Source organism: Balearica regulorum, chromosome 8 (assembly GCF_011004875.1).
Source record: "Balearica regulorum gibbericeps isolate bBalReg1 chromosome 8, bBalReg1.pri, whole genome shotgun sequence".
In the NCBI taxonomy this organism is placed as follows: Eukaryota; Metazoa; Chordata; class Aves; order Gruiformes; family Gruidae; genus Balearica; species Balearica regulorum.
The window spans coordinates 31,807,332-31,832,102 of NC_046191.1; the positions used below are offsets into that span (position 1 = coordinate 31,807,332).

The 24,771-nt window shown below is 48.0% G+C and overlaps 1 protein-coding gene across 1 annotated transcript; it reads right to left on the bottom strand.

The window, feature by feature from the left end:
* Positions 1 to 1,311: 1,311 nt before the first annotated feature.
* Positions 1,312 to 24,697, bottom strand: ZBTB37 (zinc finger and BTB domain containing 37). Its single transcript, XM_075760518.1, has 5 exons — positions 24,567 to 24,697; positions 22,460 to 22,571; positions 20,024 to 20,976; positions 18,528 to 18,627; positions 1,312 to 16,464 (listed from the first exon to the last, which is right to left on the bottom strand). The coding sequence occupies exons 3-5, from the start codon at positions 20,944 to 20,946 to the stop codon at positions 15,976 to 15,978; spliced, it is 1,512 nt and encodes a 503-aa protein (XP_075616633.1). The 5' UTR covers positions 20,947 to 20,976; positions 22,460 to 22,571; positions 24,567 to 24,697; the 3' UTR covers positions 1,312 to 15,975.
* Between the last annotated feature and the right edge of the window lie 74 nt (positions 24,698 to 24,771).

Sequence of the window (24,771 nt, forward strand, 5' to 3'; positions counted from 1 at the left end):
TCAGGAATCAGGCGCTTGGCCGGCAGCGAGAGCGTAGTGCTTCCTGCACCCAGTGAGAGTGAAAAGGGCTGAGCCTGCAGAAGTGGTGAGACAAAGCTCATTTTTAAAAAAAAAAAAAAAAAAAAGGACCGGAGTCACCTAAGGCGGCAGGAAAAGCAGCCTGGCCGGGCTCCCCTCGTGCTGTGCGTGGGGCAGCAGGGACCGGGCCCTCGCTCGGCGCCTGACTTGAAGCGGGCAGCAAAGAGAAACTCGATGTCGCATCAGTCAGCTACACGACACAGACGAGGAGCTGAGTATTAAACCATTTAATTCTCAAACCACTCACATGCATAATGTTCTTTTACACAGTGTTAAAAGAAAGAAGAAAATGCGATTTGTTGGGTTTTTTTTAATACAAACAGAATTTCAAGTATACATTTATAGAATTTTCAAAGATTCCTACCCAAGTTGCTAAGTTTTCATTCACATTGTTCTTAAAGCTGTCCAACGAGAGCGCTTTTTTGCTAAACTGCTTTCAATGCAATTGTACAGTCCCCTCTACCTTGGTTTTATTTCCCCCTTCCCCAACGCTGGTTCTCTCGCCGTCCTTGCCTGCCCCCCCCCCCCCCTCCAGCAGCGCCGGCCGTCCCCGCACACCATCGGCCCCAGAGCTGGTGGCTTCTCCACGGAGCTTCTGTCTGCCAGCTCCCGCTGGAGGAGGAAGAGGAAAGCCACGGCAGAGAACCAGCTTGGGAACAGCTTGTAAAATCGTTTAAAACAGTCCGATATCCACAAGTTACACACAGCAGGCTCGCACTTCAACCTACTGCAGACTAGTGTGAACGCTGACTTTTATTTTTTTTCCTTGAAATATAAGGATTGCAACCAAAATTAAAATAATAATTAAAAAAAAAAAAGTAATAATTAGTACAGCAGGAAATTTCTTAACTGTGAAAGTAAGTCTTGAGTGTTAGGACACCTGTCCTAAAAGGTTTGATTTATAGTTCAACAGTTGAAGGTGACAGCACAATTTTTCTTACAAATGGTTACTCTGCAAACCAGCTCAGAGCAGAATCAATGTGGGACAGACAAACTTGGATTTAAAAAAAAAAAAAACTAAAAAAAAAAAATTTTAAAAATACTGAACTGACTAGGGCTCCACATCCACGTTATGGAAAAAAACCCACAACCCCAGCAACAACTTTGTCGTGGCTTTGCTCGTTCGACTTAGCCCGGCCCTGTGCACGCGGATGGGCCATCTGCTGTGTTGTAACTGGGTGTAACTTCTGACCTATTGTAAACGGGGTTTAAATATTCTTTACAGGCAAGGAAGGGTGGGTTTTTTGACCGATTACAAAAGTGTTCTAACAGGCCGACGCGTGCCAGCCCTGTTAGTGCTACAGCACGGCTGAGCCGCAACCAGGTGTGCGGTTGCGGTGGGAACTCCTGTCCATAGTGTGGGCAGGGGCAGCGCCAGGCCGGGAGGGCTGCGGGAGCGGGAGGTAGAGCTGCGGTAGTTTTATGGCAGCCAAGGGTCTGGCAACGTCGCTCCCTCCGGGGCTCTGGCTGACAAGAAGCCGCCTACCTGTACAGCTGTGTCAAAAGCCAGCGACAGCCGTACTTGTCTTATGATTTAAAGTGCATTTCTTCAGTAAAGGGTTTTTCTTTTTTTTTTCTTTTTTTTTTTTTTTTTCTTTTTAAAGAGGAACCTATTTAAAGTGCTGTTCTAGTTTGGAAAGGGACTCTGTTTAGAAAAAAAAAATGGCACCTTTTAATACAAGAGATCTGCTCTGTGTGTGTGTATATATATATATATAAATTTGCAGAGTCAGATCTGCTGACTAATGACCAACATATAAAAGTGTTTTGTTTTTTTTATTTTATTGCTTTTTTTTTTTTTTTACTGCTGCCTGCTCCCTTGGAGGCAGGAGGGAGATGGATTCTCCTCTTACCTTCCACATCAGTAACTAATTTCCCAGCGCAGGAAGCTGAGCCCGCAGCTCTGGCAGGAGCCTTTGGCCCGCGGGACGGTTTGCTATTCCGCAGAACACGCGAAGTAACGAATCCACCCTGAACGGTCGCGGCCCCAGAATGAACCTGCACGGGTCACAGCGACAAAGTGGCAGCAAAGAGGGACAACGGACCCCAAAAGGCTTCCTCCCTGCTCCTGCCAGATGCCATTTTCATAGAGTCACTTTACAGAGCAGACCTGCATTTCTGAAACACAGAGGTAAGGAAAACAAATCTGTTTGAAGTGAAAGCTTTGCTGATAGAGTGTGTAGCGTGGTAACCTCAGCACTCTGAGAGAGAGAGGTAGTTACTGTCCTGTGAATCTTCTGCTGCTTAACGCAACACAATTTCTGGAGTGATTGCTCAAAAAAAAAAAAAAAAAAAAGGAAAAAAAATCCTGTGCTCTTTATTAAAAGTTATCCCAGTTAAATCTTTCTGTTGAAGACATGCTTGACTATTCCCTCTAAGAGGCTTTTCTATTTTAGAAAGTGATTGTCAGTTTTACTTCATTACGAAATCAACTTTGATTAGCAAATCGCTATATGAAGCCACTTACATTGTTCGCTTCTGTTACGCTACTTTTCCGCTGCTCCGCAAGGAAGCGCTCGATCATCAATGTCCCTGTTTGGGGGTTACCGTTCCGCTGAACAGGGCGCTCGGTCACAGCTCGTCTGCTACGGCGTCACCGCGTGACAGCATTTCGTGCTCTGAGCGGTTTGAATGGAAATGTGAAAAAGAGCCACCGGCGTCACATTCACAGTGTTCTCCAGGAAAGGTGGGGTGACACCGGGGAAAGGAGGGGGCAGAGGGCAGCTTCGGAGACAAACGGGGCGTAGCTCCCCAGAATTTCAGCTAGTGTACAAGATACCAGAGGCTTAGGGGAAAACTGCCTTCGTTCCCTTCCCTTTTCGGACAAATGCAGTACTTTGAATAGCTTGCTTTCATTTCCGCAAGCTTGCTTTCACTTCTCTGATTCTGTCTTCTCTTGCCCTGCGCTAACCCTCCCTCTAAGTGTAGCACTACGTTTACCGCAAGAACGTACAGCTGCATATTATTCTCTTCCTAACTCAGCTTTTAAAAGAGCTTATTCAGAAAAGTCCCTGATTTGCCTCCAAGAAGGATTACTCTTGCACCCCTTGGCCTGTCCTAACTGTCAGCAATTTTACATAGGCAAACACAAAAGAAACGTATGTTATTTGTATGACAACGCTCCCCCTTCGCTTCAAAATATTTCTCACAGTTGCTTTGCCCCGTGACAGCGCAGCCCTGCCCAAGCAAGCGCTTTAGGGGAGCCAAAAGGAATTAGTCTGAAGCAAAGGGTATGACAAAATTCTGCTCTCCATCCCAAATTCACTCGCACTCCAGCTGGGCGGTTGCTTCCCCCAAGAGCATAACCCTGGCTTTGGAAACCTTCTAACGCTTGAGAAAAGTCCCTGCGCCCCTACAGAACCATTCCCTGGCTCTCCCTCCGAGATCCAGTTTGCCCTCAGCCTGTAACCGCACGCACCCACAACAGCCTGCGCGAACAAAACCCCATCCCTGTGTTTTTACAGAGCAAACTCAGGACTAATTCACATCGGTTCTGGCCGACTGGAAGCACCCGTGGGCAGGGGACAGTCGCAGGGGCGACGAGGCTTCGCTTCTTGCCAAAATCAAAGCTGCTCTGGGGAGAATGGCACTGTCCGCCTTGTGTTAGTGTCACCTGCAGCTGCCACCCTCCACGACAAAACGGCACCTTCCTCCTCCTCACCTGTGTTAATTCTACCGATTTACATGCAATGGAATATTAAATAAAAGCTTCACAGTAATCCATTGAGTTTACTTCAGCACATAAACTCTGAGAAAAATAGCATCACGGGAGCACAAACTCCCCTGTCGAACCAATGCCCTAGACACGTAGGTGAACGAAGGGACCCCGGACGCACCTCTCGGTCTCGAGACGCAGCTTTTCAACTTGCCAAATGGGGAACCGGTGAAGTAACATCATCAGGTTACAACTCGTTTCCAAGAAGTTTCTCAGCCTTAGCTTTGCAATTCCTTCCCCTGCCCCAGACCGAGTAATTCCAAGTCTACTTTTCTTCTTTTATGCTGCTACTTTCTATATTTTACAACCAGTAGTAAAACTAACCAATCTAGCTTCATTTTTCATTTCTAATTAGTTTCACAGTTTCATAGCCAATGGTATTGGGTCTGACCGTAAAGATAAGGGGAAGGTTTAAATAAATAAGCTTCACTGCAATATAAAAATAATGAAGACATTTAACCGTAGATCTGAGGGGGAAGGGGTTAAGTACATTTACAAACACTAAGTAAAGCTGGAGGCTTAACATAGCTGACAGTCTGCAAAATCATTAATGCACTGTTGTGTTGGTTTTTTTGAAGTACTGTTTTAGATAACTGCAGTAAAAGAATAAATCAGAATATGTCAGATTAAACAAGGAACTTACACAGCAGTATTTAAAAGATACCTGAATATGTTTCAAAAGCTTAACTGATATGAACTAGGAAGCCCATTAAAGCTGCCTGGTTTTATATAATACTAAAAAAAAAAAAAAAAAAGTAACAAAAATACAGCTTGGCGTAGTCTAATGGAAACAAGAACCTGGAGGCTGCACTCACGCTTGGGGAGCAGCTGGACTTCTCCACAGACCGTAGCAGGCAAGATGCTATTTCATGGATTAATCACTGACAAATGGAACAAAAAATAAAACTGTCCTACCTGGAAATGCACTGGTAGGATAAACCTCCCCAGTCCTTGTTCTGTATTACGCAGTGCAGCGTGCAGTGGGGCGATATTTTATACTCCAGGGGTTCTGCCCCGTCGAGTTTGGAGTATCTCCCAGGATGGAGATTTCACAGCCTCTCTGGACAAGCTGTTCCAATACGGCTTGGCTGTACTCACGGTGAAAAAACATCTCGTAATACCTAACCTGAATCTCCCTTGTGTAAACTTCTGCCTACCGCTGCTCCTCCTTCCACTGTGCACCTCGGAGAAGAGCTTGGCTCCATCTTCTCTGCACCCTCCCCTCGGCTGCTGAGTTTAAATAGAAGAAATGAAATAGGTGAAGGAGAGAGTACTGAAAGGAAAGCAAACTTCAGTCTTCAACACCTTAAACACATGCCAGAAAACCCAACATCCAGAAAATGGCACTTTGACATCTGGTACTGCCCCTTTCCAGCCTTTACTTGCTGCCCTCCAGTTCCTTCGAAGGGAATCTCTGAAATCTGCACGCAAATTTGCCTCCGCTAGGGCCTGGCTCATCTTCCTTCGTTACCATTCACAGCTCCAGGGTGAACACTGGCGATGCTCAGCTCTAACATTTTAGGACAGGGTACAGGCATCTCTGCGCACCCATCTCCAAGACAGCAGGGTTTCCTGCACGCTGCTGAACACACGGGTTCTACAACCTGCATTTCCCTGCCCGCAGCATCCACAACGTGCTAGACACACATGCACGCCTCATCCCGATGACGCTTTGCTGTTGTTCCACCTATTCTCCCCAACACCTCCTGTTGGTTTCCAGTGCCAACAGCCCCAGCCAGCGCTGAAAACAGAGGAGCCGCCTTCTTATTTCGGGTGTCTCCCTCCTCCCCGCTACGCAAACCTCCTTTCCTCGCCATTTCTGCTCGTGCTTTCCAGATGCTCTCCTCGCTACGACAACTGGCTCAGGCTAGGAAGAGCCAGATGGCGGGGCCCGGGCTAGCTAAAGAAATTTTGGCTAACGTAGGCAAACTATCTGCAGGGTGGCAGTGCTGCTGGTTTCAATTGCTTTGTGGGCTGAATCCTTTTACAGTGCTTGGCAGCAGATGGGGAAAGGGCCTCTTCCCATTTACAGACTGCACCGAGCCTGCGGCCGGAGGGAGATTTGCCACCACTTCTAAAGTGGGGAAATAAAACCAGCTTTGTAAGAGGTGTGATCTAAGCAAGTCACTGTCACCAGATTAGAATTAACACTTTTTTTTTTGTTAGTCTGTTCGTTATTCTGCTGCTGGCATATAACCAGTCCTATAACTGGTTTCCTAACAAGAATGCAGGGTTTTTTCCTAGCAGACATGATAGCTTCCCTCTAGCAGAGAAGAAAACCACCCACCTGAGCCCCTTCCCTGCACGACAGGGAACAGGACCTGAGCTCTCTGTGCCCAGGGCTAGCAGGCCTGAGCTTCAGCTGGGGCACGAATCCCACCTCACTCTCCCTCCCTTCCTGCACCGCTTTCTGCGGGGAAACACCCTCGTACACTAATCACCAGCTCCTCAGAAAACTCAGGGCTTGCCAGTCAATATATAAAGACAAATGTATGTGGCATGCTAATGGATAATTGTGCTGACAGCAGGGTACATCCCCCTGCAGGCTTGATGGGCGAAGCTAAGACCACTTTTGGGGAACACCGCACCATCCTATCGGTTTCAAAAGGTGCCCGTTTACCTGGGTTGTCTCTGGCACAGGGCACCCGGCACCCCCCGGACGTAACACGGACACACGCTCCCAGCCACGTAACGCGATGCTGCACAACTTCCCCCTCGCCCCATCGATGGCATCCGCGTACCTGGTGCAGTTCTCGGTGGAAACCTGGAATGAGAACACGAGGTTCAAACGCTACCACTTTTCCTTGCCCAGATTTCTGGAATGGCCCATCTCACCCTGCAAAAACAAGAATCTGAATACACGTTAACAGCCCAAACCCCCAGGCCTACTCCGTCGCCCTGACAAAAGCAGGTTTAACTCCTCATTCTCAAAAGTCTTTGACAAGTTCAACTTTTTGGTGCACAATTCCCTTCCTAAATTCCCCCCCAGGCTCCCACCATGCAGCCTCAATGCTGACCACGTCCTGATGCTGAAGAAAGCAGAGTCTGTTGCTCGTTACCAACGCGGGGAGCTGAAGCACTCGCACAACGGGAAGCCAGGAAGAGAATCTCAGAAGAAAAATCCCATCTGCACCTCTAACCTCGAAGATCTCAGCAAGCAGGCACCGATGCCCAGGGACTCGATCCACGCTGCGACAGAGACCGGCTCGACCCTTCCTCGACCCTCTCTGCTAACCCCGCTTCTACGGCAGCAAAAAAACCCCACGTTGCAAACATCACCTCCGACAGCCACAGGTTTTAAGCTTCCTGTCATCTCCTACAAAGTCCTACCCGTGGCTGTTGTAGAAATTGCTCTTAGATCACGGACTGATGCCAGATGAGAATTTAACTAAACAGAACATAAAAATAATTGGGGAGGGAGCTAAGATTTGTCAACATTTCTACGAAAAGAATTAAAGCTGTAAAACACAAAGAAGCATTTCTGGTCCGTGTCCCAAAGCCTTAAAAATTGGTTATAGGGAAAGAGAGCCAGCAGCATGCGTTCACAACCCTCTCGCCCAGAGCCTCCGGCTTACTTGTTGTCACCAACCCACCGAACACCGAGGAGTCACTGGATGCAGCTTACTGACGCCAGTGCTACTTAATAATCGACTTGGGAAGCTTTCAGTGGAAAGGACTACCTCTATGTAAAAAAAAAAACCAAACCAAAATATACGTCGTTAAAAGTTATTTGAACAAAAAAATGACATAAATTCCACATACAGATCACCATCTCAATCAAAGAACTCTTTTCTGCCCAATTAGCAGCCACTGCTTGGTCTGAGGGACCTCTCTTCTCCTGACCTGCTTTCCCTTTTTCCTTTTGCCTGCTTTATCAGAGCGACCACTATTTGACACAGCAGCCAGATGGGATCTGCTGCTGGTATCAGACCAGTTTCTCCTGACAGCTGCCCCGAGAAGCACCTTCGCACGGAGGTTGCTTACGGGAGGCCTCAGCCAAAAGGAATTTGATGTGACAGATGATGTTCCTACGCGCTGGTACAGCACACGGCACAGAAGGGGTCTGTACTCAATAATACGAAAAGATTACCTTACAGTCTTTTTATATTTGCTAGAGCTAGTAGCTAAAAATTGTACTGCGTACGGCTGGCAGAGTGCTTGATATACCATGAGCTGCGAGTATGCGCTAATCCTGCTGAGGAGTATTAAATGAACTTACTTGATTAACAAAGGTAGGTGGACCATCACCCTGCTCAACGTAAGGGACGCAGGGAAAGCCTCTATAAAAAGAGGCTCTAGCGTGTGGGCTGAGCAGAAGAGCAAGAGGAAGCACAGCCGCTGCCAAGTCTGCGGGAGATTGTCAGAGGTGAATTTGTTCATAGCATTTGCTAAGTCCTTGGAAAGGCAATTACTCCCCGGCACAGAAGAATCAGCAAGATTTTATCTTTGGACCCATTTCTTCTTCCTAGACAGTAGAACATGCACCTCCACAAAAGATACCAAAAACCCAACCCAACCAGCAAAGACTGATACTCTAAAACTGTAAATTAGACACTAAATACATTAGTGGCTGTTCTCATGGCTTCCTCTCTCCAGCTCCCAGTTGTGCCAGACTACAGTCTGATTTGCTGTCTTCTCCCTTTTTATTTCTAGCCTTGCCAGAATATACTTGTTTTCCTACAAAACTGTTAAGTACCGTGAAAACCACTGCCACTTCCAAGCCTCCAGAAGGCCCTGAATCCTCCCTCCAGGGCTGCTTTCATCGCTCTGACAGCACACTCGAGCCAAAGCCCAGGAGCACCCGGTCCGGTGGCAGCTGTACTCCATCTCAACTAACACCTCTCAGCTCCAACCCTTATTAGATCCCACAGCAAGAAAGAGCAAGCCAAAAGGGACGCCGGCAGAACCAGTGCCAGCACTGAGACACCCTGTCCTGTCTTTTAGACGCCTGTTTACAAAAATTCATCCAAACCCTGCGTTTACAAGGGGTCAGGCGGAAGACCATGTGGAATCACTTTAGATCCATGTTACAGCATATACAGCAAATCCGCGCCTAATTGTCCCTTGCACGGAAATTTCCTCAAGGCATTCTAGTAGGCGAGTCCTCATGCTTCTTCAAAGCGTCCCAATCCAAGAGGGAGGGCAGAAGCCCCAGGTTTTGTGACCAGCAGGGTGGCAGAGACTCCAAAGTGATTCTGTTGGAAAAGTCCAGCAGGAGAAACACTTCCGAGCCACGTTTTTAAAGCGCTAATTCAAACCATCAACCGAGCAGCTCCCTGCAGGGTCGTTCGATGAGGCAGTGCCGAGGTGCCCGGAGCTGAACACAGCACACCTCCATCCAGACCTGCGAACAGAAGATGCCGGAAGCAAACAGCGCTATCTGACATCGCCCTCTTGGCTTTAACCACGCACCTCATCTCCATGAGAGGCCCTGCTGCGCTGCTCTCGTAGCAATTCCTCCAATACCAACTCGTACGGGATAAGGAAAAAAACCCAAACCCAACAGTGTTTTAAAATGGTAACCCGCACTGCCTCCCCACCGTCAGACTTTACCCAGCAAGTCTTCAATCCTTCCAAGGATTGTGCTGGTGAATCTCTGGGATTCACCAGCACAAGGTCTTAAGTCTTACTCGTATCTGCATTTTTGTCAGCAAAGAACTTTCACAGCTCCCGTCTAAAAAGGTTCCTCCTATTTCCGAGACGCGTCATTTCACAAGCTGTAATACTTTGGTTTACAACTGGATTAAAATATAAATTAAATAAGATTAACGCTAAATGAGTTTATATTGAAACACTTTATATATGTATCCATATATATGTATATACAGGTATGTGTGTGTGCACTCCCTAATGACAGCTAGAGGAAGCAAAAGTCATTCTCCAAAGGCTTCTACTCTTCCAACTAGCGTGGTCAACTTATCCATTGCAACAATTCCCTGTGCATAAAAGCTAATGAAGCACTGGAAGGTGGTGCTGGTGAACAGCTGGATCACACAGACATTCAGGAACAGAAAGACAATAAATTATAAGAAGCAGTAGTAACATGTTCACAGTTGGGATGAGGATAATGTTATAGGAAACCTGAATTTTCTATAGTCCCCAGGAATAAAAAAGTCAAAGGTCACTGAAGATTACAGTTGGATGTATTTTAGTTAATCCTAAAAGCAAAGATCGGATCTGACACAAAGAAACGGTAGAAACCACATGAAATTCCTCCCAGCAGACTAAACTCCGGTACCATCAGATTCAGCGGGAGGCTTTCCAATACCTCCACCGGGACCAGAATTCAGCCCGGTGATGCTTCACTGCCTCCGTCACGGCGACGGACGTTTTCACAAGTAGGAAGATTCCTTGAAGTCAACTCAATCCTACGTCCAACAGAAAATGCTCCCAGTCCTTCCTTGATTCTCCTTCTCTCCTATCGTCCCACACATCACATTCAACCTCTCCTAGTCCCAGCCTCTGTGTTTTCCTGTTTCGCAAAAGAAAGCCTTTCAGCAATAACACCAAGGTAGATGGAAATATTTTAGAGATGGTAGGACTCTTCAGATAATTTTATAACCCACTTGAGCGGGTTCCAGATTAGGACTAACCTAAGTTTCTGGTAAGACTAACTGCAGCAAAACTTTGGCCTGCTGCATTTTAGTTAAAAACAAACAAAAAAACCCAATAAATCTACTCCACATCTACTCAGAATGTTCTGGTAGACATTAGTTTCAAGCAGCAGCCAGTAGTGTTTGCATAGTTCTAGCTTTTATTTGGTTACAAATATATATATATATATAAATGTACATACATATATGTATGTATTTTATATCAAAATACCCTTTGAATGACAATGATCCTTAGCTCCTCTTTAGGACCTTCCACTGAAGACGTCAAAGCTCTGTGCATGCATCGAGTAATGCTCATCTCTGAGAATATCGTTACTGCCAGACGAGGCTACGGTGGCGGCAGCTCCATCGAAAGACTCCAGACTTTCCCACTGCAGTCCTGGCTACGGGCTCAGCTCCCAGGGGAAACTCGGAGCCCAAACCTTGATGAAAATTAGAAGGTTCCTGAATTACAGCTCCTTGACTTCTCCCATCCCCAAAATATTTCCAGGAGAGCAAGAAAGAACAGCATTTGGTGTCACTAATTTGCAGAACCACTTGGATGCTGGTACAGCTAAACTGGCGGGCATGTCCCGGACAGAAGAGGAGAATTTTATAAAGTTTAAATAATAAGTTTAAGGAGTGCTGATTTTTTTGTTGGTTTTAAACATGCATGACTCCTCAGTCTACCTCACAAACTTCTTTCTGCCCAAATAAACCACACCTTTTCAGCTGTCTTTCTATTTATACATTGGGTTCTGCAGGAGAGATGAAGTCAGCAGCAAATAAAAGCTACAACTCTGCTCTTGCAAACGCCTTGTTCGGGTTGAATCACCCAAAGGCAGCAGCAGGACTCTGCTTTAAGACCGGCCTGCTCAGAATTATTTACTGCACTCGGTATCACGCTTTTAAGTGACATTACTACTGCGCATGGGACTAGAGGCATGGGACGGCCTGCCCTGGAAAACAAAGTCACCTAGCTGTCAGAAAACAAAAGCAGGACAAGCAAGGAGATCTGTGCCGTCCATTTATTTCAAACTTGATCTCGCCAAGGGCTGAAATCCTGACTGCGTGCCCTCCCCACCAAGCCCGCGCCACTACGCTTTTCAGCAAGACCACAGCTCGTTCCAAACGCAATTCCAGCCCTGAATAGCTGTCAGATGGGAACAGTCAGTCGCTACCGACCTCGGCTGGATTTAACACAGCAGCAGAGACACAAAACGCTTTCTATTCTTCCTGCCCTTCAGGCACCCAAACTTCTGAGAGTTCAATTATACAGATCACAGCTTGAAAATATTGTAGAGAAGATGTAGGTAAGTCAAAGGACTGAACCTGACGGCCGGACAACGCTGGGAGGACAAGCGAGGGATTGCCCACCTGCATCGGCCGCTCTGACTCCCACCAGGCTGATATCCCTGGACCTTATTAAGGGGCTCTAAGCGTGTCCTCAGCCCCCTGTTATAAATTCACATTTCACAAAGCTCATCCCTCTCTATCTGGCTGCTGGAAATAAGAACCACGGTTTGCTTTCACATACTCCCATTGCAAGGGAGCAAAAAAGACCTTCTGCTTTTCCCCTCTCCCAGCTTCATATCGGTCATCCTCCCGAGAGGAAGAAGTTTAGCTTTTCCCCAAAGCAGCAGCACAGTATTAACACAATTCTTGTTATTTTCACAGCTATTCACAGGGAACCTGGCAGCAGCAGGGAACGGCCACGGCAACAGTCACGTCACTCTGCTGTGACTTGGCACCGGGGCTTTCTGCAGGCTCAAGGAGATAACCGCAACACTTCACATTTGGAAGGTTTCTCTGCCGCAGCAGAGAACTAAGAAACGTGTTCCCCCTCTGAGAAAGAAAACTGCAGAAACACAGCGTGTTCCCCCTGTTGCCCTGAGGCAAGCAAACAAATGGGTTAGTAAGCCCTAACTCTGAAGCGGACAGAAACGTTACGTACAGAGGTATTAAAATATGACAGAGTTCTCTTCACATCCTCCTTAAATCACAGTTGAAATCAGTTTTGGCAGAGGGGAAGAAGCTGCAGCTAGACGTGGAAACGCAAAGCCGTGCCTCAACCCATCACAGAAGCATTCGCACTTGGAAAGTTGGCATCCGATTCTCCACAGCTTCGGTGCAACTGTAAAGATTTACACGAGAGGCAACGAAAGATGGTATCATTCTGTTATGGAAAGCAGCTCCGAGGAGCTACACTGCTGCCGGAAAATTCACATGAGGTTTTTCCATACCGTATATGACCTCCAACCCCTTTTTTCTCGAACCTTGGCCTCATCTGCACTGAAAAAGTCAACCACTGAAGGAAAAGTTTAATAAACGATTCCTTCTGAACCGGTTCCATCTTCCAGCACGGATGGGCCTAAACTGCTTTCAGCGCTGTTCAAGAAAACATTAGAGACACCATGATTCCCACACATACATACACATACACATCCATTAAATGTACAGAAATAATATTAAAATGATTCCCACTACCATACCTTATACTGACTCTAGCTACAAGCTATAAACTTCACCTCAGCGAGGCCCGGGCAAGAATATCGGCTCTTTTGCATGCAATCAGAAATGATCATTTATACAGTGGCAACCTCTGCACCAAAAAAAAAAAAAAAAACCAAAAAAAAACCCCACCAAACCAAACCCCCAAAAACCCCCCAAACAACAAACCAAACATAAAAGAGGAAAAAATAAAAACCTTTCACAAGCTTTGTTTTCAGACTAGCCTAGTACGCTACGAAGGACCAGTATCACGGTTTTCACCAGGCCAATTGAAAGTAGTGAATCAGCAAAACAGGACGCACCGCTGTGGCATCCTGGACTGTTAGGATGCTCCTCCGTTCACAGTATCGATACAGTAAACCAAAAACCTGCTCGGGAAACTCACAGCTATGCCAGACGAATAAAGGCATTCACCATTTTATGTCAGCCCTTCATCACTACGCTTTGACGGATCGGTTGCCATCTGTTTCAGAAAAACGTTGCTTGTATAGCAGTTACTGCACCTTCACCCTTCTCTTCACAGCAAGCTTAGCAGGGAAACTTTCCCACTATATTTATATATAATATATGTATATAAATAATTTTATGTTTTTATAGTTTGGTAGTATTCTTTTAAAAGTTCTATTTTAAAACACTTAAAAATCTTTTAAGCAACTAAAAGTAACTTTTGATGCTCTCTAGTGTGAACAGGATAGGATTTCAAAGTTTTTAACTCTTTTTTTCTTTTTGATTTTTGGTAACTTCAAAAGCTATGACTAAAGCAGCATACTCTGCACATCTCCGCTCCTCCCCACACCTCGATTGCAACGAAACCTACCTTAGCCACCCTCTTATCTCTCATTTTCTGCGACTGCTCTCTGGCAACCTTACTGTGTCGGTACGATCCTGCGATCGGAAACCCAACGGGGCTGGTCCCTCGGGCGGCCGCTTAGAAAATCATTCACTGTGTGACGATGCACTTGACAGGAGAGGAGGAAGAAGGGACAGAAGGAAAACGGAGGTGAAATATCAGTTTTCCTGTTTGAAATGATCAATGAAATTGTACTTTGCAGGTGCCCGGCTCAGAACACCTGCAAAGGTTCCTCTCTTAGGAGCACATCCCCGTTACACGTGATCCTGGCACCAAGCCGTTCCCTTCCCACCCACCGCCCCAAAAAAACCCACCATTAGAGCCACGTCTGCTTTTTGAGAGAGACATGGGAGGAACAGTGAGACCTCTCACTTATAAAAGAGAAAAATACATAAAGCGAGGCAAGAATACATCACCCTTCTCCAAATTCTTCCCTCTAAAGGGGCAGGAAAATGATCCCGAGTCCCCATTTGCAGGTGTTTGGAGATGTTTCCATGTGCCCAAAATTGCGCAGTCAGACTGCGGGCCAAGCTTTACTTTCACTTGGTCAGCCTCCCGCTCGCCAAGCCCACGCTCTAACCACTTGCCCGGCTTTCTTTGCCGAAGCAAGAGGAAGCGTATTCCTTTTTTGGCGTCTCCTTGTTCCTCCCATCACCTTAAGGATCAGAACTTCATCCTTCCTTATCGTACACGTTATACATCCTCAAGAGAACTCCTTCAACCAAACGTCCTCTCCCAAACCCAATCTGCGCGACCTGTCGTTCATTTTCCCCCTCCATCACAAACAACTCGGCATCAGAACCAGAGAAAACTCTTAAAGTATTGCATATTTTTTTAAAAAGACTTCTTCAAAAGATGTCAAGATATTTGCACTTATCTACCTGTCCCATGCTTCTCCGTTTATGAAACACGTAAGCACGTGCAAACACCTACAATACACAACGCAGGCATGTCTCTCCGGGTTTGCTAAACTTGCTCTAAACATCAGAGCTGCTTAGAATACAAAAGTTTTAAGTCCATGCAAGGGGACAGAGTTGTGATTGCTCTAGGAACCATTCACTTTTAAGTTTCCTGAACCGTTACGAGGAAATAAAGTAGGGTTTTCTTTTCTTTTTGCATTTCATTGATAAAAAAGTTATCAAACTAGTTTGTAGAAACACATTTAAAAGCAACCACCCACGATTGCTCGGCTGGGACGATAGTATTTCAGTATCCCATATTGCTGTTATAAAAGATCAAGTGCGTGTCGAGGGGGGAGTAGGGGTGAAGGACGACTTTGGTAGCCAGCCTCTAACTCCGCAATTCAGCCAGTCTAGAAAAACTCTTCCTAATGCTCGGCAACACCCGAAGCACGGCAGCGCACCGGTCAGGACGTCACAGTGCTCTGAACTCTCCAGCTCAGCAACAGCAAAGGACAACCTCCTCCGAAAGGCCCCTCCAACCCTTCTCCCAACGCATCAGAGTCTAACGCAAACCTCACAGCTGCTAAATTTCGCTTCAGGTTTTGCTGACCTCTAGAATACCGCTTTATAGCCGTGCCCGCTTTTAACAAGGGGCGTTGAGGCTGCATGCCTGGAACGGGCAAGCCAAAAGCCCTAAAGTAATAGTTTAAGTAAAAAGGTAAAAAGAGACACACCAAAAATAAGACAGGGATAAATACACTTGGGCAAGGCAGGTTCCACCAGGACAGTCTTTTTGTTTTCTTTAACGTGGCAACTACCTGGGGAAGGGAAAAAGGCAACGGCACCTTGTCCCTGCTCTCCCCTTGAGCTGGACCAGCAGATATGGCGAGGAGCAGCCCCGCAGGCTAGGCTCACCGGGGCTGCACGGCAGGACCCAGCTGCTGGGCCAAAACGCTGTCGAGAAATACAAACGACTGCTCGTCCCAGATCGCTACGGAACATTAAAAAAATTTAAAATCCTGTCGATCCCTGAATAAGAAGTTGATTGACACAGTTGTTTTGTTTTTCTCCAAGAGGAGGAGGAATAAGGGAGAAAAACTTTTAACACTCTACGTGTGTGTGTGGGGGTGTGTAAGAGAAAGAAAGAAAGAGAGAGAGAGAGAGAGAGAGAGAAAGATTTTGCAATTTTGGCAACATCTTGGGAGCTTCTTTCTGTCCAGTGGTGGCATTGCACTAATTACAGTACCAGCCTGCCAGGTTGGTGCTGACTCTTTAGAGCCAAAAACGGGAAGACGGTCCTTTCTCCCCAGACTCTGCAGCCATGTTTCAATCTGGCCCAGTCGTGGACACAGATCCCTGTGCCGTTTCCCCCACAGCGACAGCCTCCTCCTGCGGAGGAGATTCTTCCTCCGCCTGCCCCCGAGACGTGACGGTGGTCTCGGGGGAGATGCTGTGAGGCCCCTCCAGAGGCATACAGCCAGGGTGGTTCTTGCGAAAGTGCTGGTTGAGGATAGCCTGGAAAGGGAAGCTTTTGCCACAGACGTGGCAATGGAAGGGCTTGTTGCCTGTGTGCTTGCGGATGTGATACTCCAGCTGATCCTTGCGGGTGTACTTCTTCCCACACATGCGGCAGACAAAAGGCGTGATACCCATGTGGAGACGCATGTGTCGGTCCAGGCTGCCTTTCTGGTTGAAGGATTTGGCGCAGTAAATACAAGTGAGCCGTGGGTTGTACCGGAACCAGCGCTCTGAAACCTCCTGCTCCCGGAGATATTCCACGTAACCGCTCACGCCAAGCATGGCCGATTCCTCCCCCTGCGAAAGGAAACAAGAGAGATTTAAATAGCAAGCAGCCTAAAACAAATTGCAGGAAAGAAGATCAGGCCCCAGTCCAGCCAGTAAAGCACTGAAGCATGTGCCAAACCTCGAAATCAGCAGCACTAATGTCTTCAACCTCAAGCCCACATTTAAGCGCTTAACTGGAGCCTTGGGGCTGAAGACAAATGAGCAATCAATTAGAAACCTCTGCTATGGCGGCCCCTTCTGCCAAGTCATTCGCTACATCTCGGGAAGCAAAGACAGCCCTTGTCAGGAGGGCGCTCAGCCACCGATTCAGTTGTGGATCAAACGTGGCAATACACGTTCTTTTTTTTTAAATCTTGGGCCAGTTTGATTAAAATACTGTATACTGTGTTCTGTTTTACTTACTAACGGTTCAAAAAAGGAGCCAATTGATGAGCTTGCAGTAAACCGGAGGTGGAATAAACTGCAAATCATATCTGAAACTCTTCAGGTGTCACTTTACACAGGTATTTGTTCAGGTGTCATTCAGGATTCATTTTATAATGAATCATGCTTGCCTAAATGGCTGTGTAACCCAGCCCAGCCCCACGGCGTTGCGGGGGAGGATCTGCAGCACAGAGAGCTAGCACGAGTCACGCACCAAGGACGAGCTGGCTCCTCGGTATTTTCTGAAGCCAGAAAGACAAACAGCTGAGGGTAACTCTGAACCGCAAGCTCGGGCTGTAGGACAGCCGCTTCTGGCGATCATATTCAAACCGAGCACAAACAGACTGTCTCCTGAATGCCTCCTTGGTGGAGGATGCAGTATTTGCACTCCCCAAGCTTAGGCTGTTTCCCCCATGATGCCAAAGGTGAACAAGCAACCAGTGTAACAGCAACCAGGGCTGGGCAGGCGCAGGCAGCAGCGTAACCGTGCCGGGTGCTGTTCAATCCGGCTGTACGAGCGCTGGGAAGCTGCTCGGGACTGAAGGAGATGCACAAAGCTACGGTGCTTTCTTTCCACTCTACCACTGCCACTGGGCAGGGATGACGGGCAGCCTATTTTTAGCAGCGATACAGCAATACCAGAAGAGCAGAAGGTGATGATACTTCCCCGTGTACAGCCTATGGTTTTATTTGAGGCCACCTCACGATGGAGAAATAACAGCAGCTTTTCTGTATGTAGAGCTAAAATTGCTTTGTATGTCTCATTTGCCCTGGAGGGTTGGTTTGACCTGAAATTTTCTAGATGTATTCTGAGGACACAAAACAAAGCTTTGGCAAAACAGGAACAAAAAGGTATCTTTTGTTTTATGGAAGTGTATTACAAAGTTAGCAGACAGCAATCATGATTTTTTTTCCCCTTGCTTCACCTGGTCTTATTCAAGGGCAAAGCAGCCTGGTAACTCTTCACTCGCCTCCAGCAAAGTCATCTGATTACAAACTGACACATTAATTATCTCTCAGGCACACGAGAGTCATTCTACACAGTGCTGGGTGATACACTTGCACTACAGTGCCACTGCGATACTGACTGCATGCAACCAAAAAATTCGATCAAAATGATTAGGCACAGGTATTACCACCGTGTCCCACCTTGCTGCACCCTATAGCCAATTGCTCTCCTACATTTTGGGGCTTTTTGGAATGGTTTTGGTACAAGCGTGGAAGGGTTCAGCTGTTGTCAGCCCTCAGTCTTCCACAGAAGCCAGCTAACGTCTCCTCCCTCAGCTCAGGCATTTGCTGTCAGTGTGTTAGGGCAGATTCAACTCTGCAGGCAAATGGGGCTTCTCCTCAGGAGCTGGTGGCCTGCCCAGAACGAGGGCTGATATTTATGCCCTCAGACAACAAGAGAAACTCCTCATGTTTTCCAGGTATCTGCCCAAAATCCCAAACGACAGCCAAAGATCAGTTTTAAATCATATATGGACGGCATACATTCTCAGTGTGAGCAACTAAACCCTTTGCAACAGTAAACGGTCCTTGTTTCACAAACAGCATCGCTTGCAAATATAAAATATTATACGCTTCATCACAACACAGCCCCCTTCACCTTCAATGCCAACATTTACTTGCAAACTTCTTGATCTGCCTACCTGGGAACTGGGCTGCTTGGGCTCATCCATCCGCCCGGGAGATTCGCTTTTGGATCTGTACCGCTCAGTCACAGCAACCATGCTGCCAGAAGGGCTAAATCTGCGGGGTGGGGGAAGAGTGTAAACGGAGTTTTTAATGGGCATCAGGTCACTACGGTGTTTAGAACAACGGGTGAGCAATAGAGGCACCTGTATAGCATCTCTTCATCCTCACCAGCTAACACACAGGAGGCGGAACAGCGCAAGTATAAAGGAAAAACCAAGTCATACTGGTCTGTGGTTTCAGTCTTAACATCTGAAAAATAAAACTGAGTCATTTGGCTTCCAGTTCAGTAACAGAGAGCTTTTCGGTTGCTATCGCAAGTAAACTGCGCCCAGTGACTCAGGAACTGTACAACAGGAGAAGAAACTATTTCTCTAAGGGCGCCCTCTCATTCACCACCCTCGCCCTCCTCCCCTTTTCAAGTGTGAAACAAAAGTGATGTGATGGACTCCAGGTGGGAAACAGTGGATATTGAGTGCAGTCCAAAAAGAGATGTTTGAGGCTAGCTGATCCGTGGGAAAGAGTTAAGGAACTGGGAAAGGATCGCTCTCCCAAGGGCCGGCTCAAGATCATTCCCACACATTGATTTATTAAGCGACAAGTGACAGAATATCCACTGCTTCCAGGTAGCTGTTCCCCCATGGGAGCAGAGGGATTGAGCTAGAAGAGAAGAGAGGCAAATGTGAAGGGAATCCCCACAAATACAAACCCCCCAAACACAACTGATCTGCCCCTTATCAGTTCTTTGGTCTGAGCTAAGGGCAAGAAAACAAAGGCTGGAGTGGAGGGGAAGCAGATGGATGGAGAATCAAAACAGAGCAGATTTCATCACCTATTTTCAGTAAAGGCTTTCTGCTCCTTCATATAAGTCAAAACAACAGCAGAGGCCGATGGGCTCCCCACTTCAACTGCTTCAGAAGACGTAAACCCATGACCCGCCGCTGCCCTGGACCACCAGGAAGAAAATTTCTTCTTGACCTACAGCTGGTGACCAGCTTGTTTCTCAAACGGAACCACCCCCAGATTTTCAGGCCAGAAGGCATCTATTGCAATGATACTTTGTGTAACACATATTGTACGTGACCTCGTTAATTCCGATGCTGAGCATGGTATCTACTGAGACTGAACTGCAATATCTTCTTTAGACAAAACTCTCACTTCAGCTGTACCCCAAGAGGTAGAGATTCCAACCTGTACATCTCTAAGTGCTAATAATTAATTTCCCAAGCCAGCCTGGAGATCCTGGTCTGATCACTACCCATCTGAAATACTCTAACCCAAACTCGATACACTTCCTAACACCAGGAAAAACACTTCCTTCAGCGCTTATGCTTAAGATGGCCACACGAAATAGAGGGGGGAAACATTCCAAAGCAACCAACCCAGGCAAGTGAAAATCTTGCACAACCTCCTTTGACGGCCAAGGTCAGTAACTAAGTTAAAGAAACCTCACCTGTCAATCTCACTGCTGGTTGGCCTGACCACTTTGGCTCCGGAGGATCCTAACGTGTAAGCCTCTTGGCCCATCGATCCGTGGCCCGTGGTGTCGATCACCATAGCAGTGACCTCCTCAGCGCTGCTCCCATCTTCTCCTGATGGCTGATGCTCTGCCCCGAGCCACTCCTCCAGGTTCTCTGTTTTAATGCGTACTCCTCCCAGCACCCGGACGTCATCGTCGTTCCGTCCCCCGCGGTCTCCCATGCCCGTCTCAACGTACCACTGTCCCGCTCTGTTAATCCGTAGTATGGGCTCCCTGCTTTCCACGTCCGAACTCTGCTCGATTATCTGGGGGCTCGTGGACTCCTCGGGTGGGCTGAGCTCCCGAATGTCCAGCACCGTGCTAACCTGGCCCAGGCGACTCCCCTTGGGGGTGTTGTGACGTGGGCTCAGAGAACGGTTTAGATTTGGCGTCACCCGGTGAGACTCCGGTGGTCTCTCCTGATGCTTTGTCCTGGTCTGGCTCAATTCCGCTTCCACCTCCGCCACGTTAATTTTGAAATGAATTCCCTCGAGAATCTGCGTGCATTTGTCTATGATGTGCTGCATCTGCAAGAAACTGGCAGCCGTTAGGTAACTGATGATGTCAGCCAGCTGCAGACATATCCTACCGGTGTAACAAAAGGAAAGTAGCTGCTCGAAAACAGAAGGGTTCTTGATGACAGAAATGGAAACGGTGCTCATTTCGTTCAAGGACATGTGGTCGCGGAAGTAGGGCGAGCTGGCAGCCAGCACCACCTTGTGAGCGCGGAAAGCTTGCCCCTGCACATTGACCACGATGTCACACAGGCGACCCTGCATGCGTAACTGATTCAGGTGGCTCAGGACAGAGTTACTGAAGTCAGGAATCTCCAGCTGAATGTTCCCACTCTTCTCCATGGCTGTCCCAGCTGCAGGTGCACGACCCTACTGGAAAAGGGGGGAAAATACCATCGTTAACAGAGGTAGTCTATCATTTGCATTTAAAACATTTTTCACCTACTTTCATGCAGTTTGAAATACCAGGATTTTTAAAGAAGTCTCTCACCATTTCATTTACAAGCACCTCGCAGCAGTCCTCCGATCTTTGTGTGCTGTACACCACCCTTCACAAGAGTGATGTTAAACCGGTCCCCGATAGATCCCCCTTCCCCATTCCCTGTGGCTTAAGTGCTTGAAACAGTTCGTTCCGTCAGCCTCAATAAAAGCACATTTGCATTGTAAAAAGCACATTAAAAATGGTTCACGTACTAAAAATAGGCAACTGATTGCATAATGGATTAAAATACTTAGCACTTGTACCTTCTAAGCACTTTGAAAAGGGAGAGTAATATTGCTATCCCTCCTTTGTAGAAGAGGAATCAGGAAGGAGACACCGGGACCAAAATCCTCCTCGGAGACTTTTCAAAACCTGACCAGCACACGTTTGACCTCAAGGCATCTTACGTACATCGTTAAACCCAAGATATTCATCGTATGTGGTGTTTCTGACACGTGGCAGAAAATATATAACAGGACGGTGAAATAAAAAGAACAGAATCCAGTTCTAAACACCAACTTATCAGACCATCCACTGGGCACAAGTGACGCCCCGGCAAAAGAAGCTGGAGTTTGCGTGGTTTGAGATACTGTGTACAGCAAAAGACAACTTGTGAACAATGGGGATTAACAAACTAGCTCTCCTAGTTTCCCTTCCATAATTCATTTTTCTATAATCATCACATTTCATTTTGGCAAAGTTTGAAAAGGAGCCCTGACCATATATGGTAAAAATTCAGAAAGATCCAAAATTAGACATAAACTCGCCCAAAAAGAAAAAAAGAGAAAAAAAGAAAGTAAATAAGTTTATTAAAGACCACTCATGGCATGAACAGCTTCCACGCTGGATGGCATCTGAAGTGTCGATTAAGCAGAGCGCTGCAGACATCAAAACAATTTCAGGCAGGCTGGGAATACCGAGGCTCAAAGTGCCCGCTCTGAGAAATCTCAGAATCGAAGGGACTAGCATGCAGGAAAGGATGTGTGCCTTTGAAGGACTTTTTTTTGTTAAATTTACAAACACTGCAGGACAGCGCACGTTCGTATGCCCCAGCGGACTTTGTGCAAACTTGACAAAATATGTTACTAAACCTGAAGCTGCAGGGCAGCCTGTCAATCTGGCGAAGTCGTGCAAAGAGATTACTAAATGGCCGGATGGCTGCGTTCCTCGGGGGTAGGTGCACAAAACTTCACAAGGTACAGCTTAGCAGCGCCACGTCTAAAGGCTTCTTCTCCCCTTTATCTTTAGAAGAAAGCAACAAACCCCACAAAAAACAAGGAAGCAACTACAGCACACACGTCCACATCAACATGACGTTAAGAGCAGAACTTCGAACACACAAAGATTAGTGAAATAGAGAATCTGATGCCTTACCCGTAAGGTTATGAGCAACATGCAAAGGGGAGGAAACGGGGGTGGTATCTTGTTGGTTTCCTTTTTTCTTCTGATGTAGTATGAAGGTCTGAAAACTTTTTGCCCCCTTCCCCTTTAGAAGGAAAAAAGAAAAGAAAGAAAAAAATTGTAACATGGAGGAATAAGGGTTCTCCCGAGCATAATCAAGAACATCAAGGTTTTGTAATTCTTGGTTTTGCTGGGGGATACAGCAGCAGGGTTAGCTAACCGTTACATGACATCCCACCCCAAACCACAGGGAAACGCGAAATCTTATCCAATTGATCTTTCCCCGCTGTCTGCTCAGTGTTTGTGTTGTACTGATGGTCATTAAAATAAAAAAAACGGAAGTAAAATAACCCGAGTAAGTCATTTCCTCTCTTACAGGGCTGGTATCTCTGGCACTAACCCTGCAGCATTTAAACACGCGCAAAGTTTTCCCCAAATGAGCCGCCTCACATACCATTAGGAACACTCCCACAGCTGAAATCGCTGTCGAGTATGTGCAAATATTTACAGGATTGGGGAGCCTGTAATCTCATCATCTTCCCAAACCACCAGTTTCTACAGCGATAAAGCCCAAAGCATTCTCTTAAGGAAGGCAAGCAAAAGCGAGGCGAGGTGAAACAGCCCAGCCTGAGGCAGCGCTCGCGCAGGGAGGCGAGGCTGGAGGCAGAGGCCGACCGTTCGTTTCTCAGGGAGTCAGCTGAGAAAGGAAAAAATCATAATCAGATTTTAACTGCTGAGCGTGGCTGTGTACGGCCCCGGTCAGGAGTCAGCTGCTCCCAAGGGAGCCCAAAAAACTATTTGCGAGCTTCTGCTGCGAAGGCAGGGAAAAATTCATCCGCCGCTGACGGCAGGACCAAAGCACCCGCATAACTTCGTTACCTCGGTATCAAGGAAGCAGCACTTTATGACACACCTCGGGGACGACCTCAGGTTTTTTTTGGTTCAAATTACCCATGTCAGGAGACAATTTCTGTCCTCCCAGGCAAGGGGTCTGTCATAAGCTCACACCGCCGCCAGCAGCGCAATGACATCTCAATTTTTGTCTTTCCTGCAGCTGGACTGCACGTTCATCACCTCAGCCTTTACCTGCAGGATGAGCGGGATCTCCTGCTGAGCAGCGCTCTTCACAGAGAACGTACCGAGACACTGATCTCTTTTTAATACAATTTCAAGTGTCACCAGCTGAGATTTGGACTTATCTCAGAAAACGCCTTTTTTCACCCCGTGAGGCAAGTCTAACTATCAAGCCCAGGAGAAATTCTCGATCCATCAGGCCCTCGTCAAAAGCCGGGACAGCCCCTCGGCAGCAGACGATGCTCACGCTGAATACGTCCTTTGTCAGAAAACTGTCGAGCTGGGGAGCTGCGTGGGGAAGGTGGGACCGAAAAGTCTTGGTATTTGGGGGCTGAGATTTACCACGACTGGTCAACTCAACTACTTTCAAACTACGACGGGACCTTAATAAAGATTAAAACCGACAGCAATTCTAAACTGAGACGAGACACGCTGCCTTTCCCATCCTTCCCCTCCTCAGCTCAAAGAGCGAATTTACCAGCGCTCGGGCTTTTCCCCACTAAACCGCTCACAGGGCGACGATGGCTCCAGGCCTTCGCTCCCGGCGTGAGGCGATTACGGGGAATCTTTAGCCCTGACAGCCGCAGAGAGACCCGAACCCGGGGCTGCGTGGGGGGAAGGCGGCCCGGGATCCCCCCCCCACCGCCGAGGGCCAAACCAACCCCACGCCGTCCCGCCCGTGGGGCTGACAGGGCACCGCTCCCCCTCCCACGGGGGAGAGCCCCGGCCGGAGGGGACCGCGGAGCCTCCCGGGAGGGACGGGCCCGGCCGGCGGAAGCCCCGCGGGGAAGGAGCGGACCCCGCGGCCCCCGCCCCGAGGCCCTGAGGAGAGGAGGGGCGGCGGCGGGGCGCGGCCGCTCTCCCCGGCCCCCTGCGCCGGCCCCCCGCGGGCGTGACGGCGCCTCACGGGCGGGGCGGGCCCGGGCCTCCCCCCGCCCCACCCCACCCCGCCCCGCCCCGCCCCGCCCTGCCCGGCCCGTCGGGCCCGCGCCGCGCCGGTCCCTACCTGGCGGGGGTGGGAAGGGCCCGCAGCACCGTCCCGGAAGCGAAACCCCCCGAGCGGGCCGCACCCCGGAAGAAAATTCCCGCCCGTGAGGCCGCGGAGCGCATCGCTCCCCCGCCCGCCGCAGCGACACGCCCCCCCCGCGGCACGCCCCCTTCGCCACGCCCCGGCACGCCACGCCCCTCTGGGCGCCGAGAGGGGAGGGGGC

Bases quoted from the DNA above. Each gene is read 5' to 3' on its own strand.
- ZBTB37 (XM_075760518.1), bottom strand. From the start codon at position 20,946: ATGGAGAAGAGTGGGAACATTCAGCTGGAGATTCCTGACTTCAGTAAC. The intron at 18,628-20,023 runs GTGAGGTTTCTT...CCCACCCCGCAG, and splicing joins ACCAGCAGTGAGATTGACAG to ATTTAGCCCTTCTGGCAGCA. The intron at 16,465-18,527 runs GTAGGCAGATCA...TTCCTTTCGCAG, and splicing joins CCAAGCAGCCCAGTTCCCAG to GGGGAGGAATCGGCCATGCT.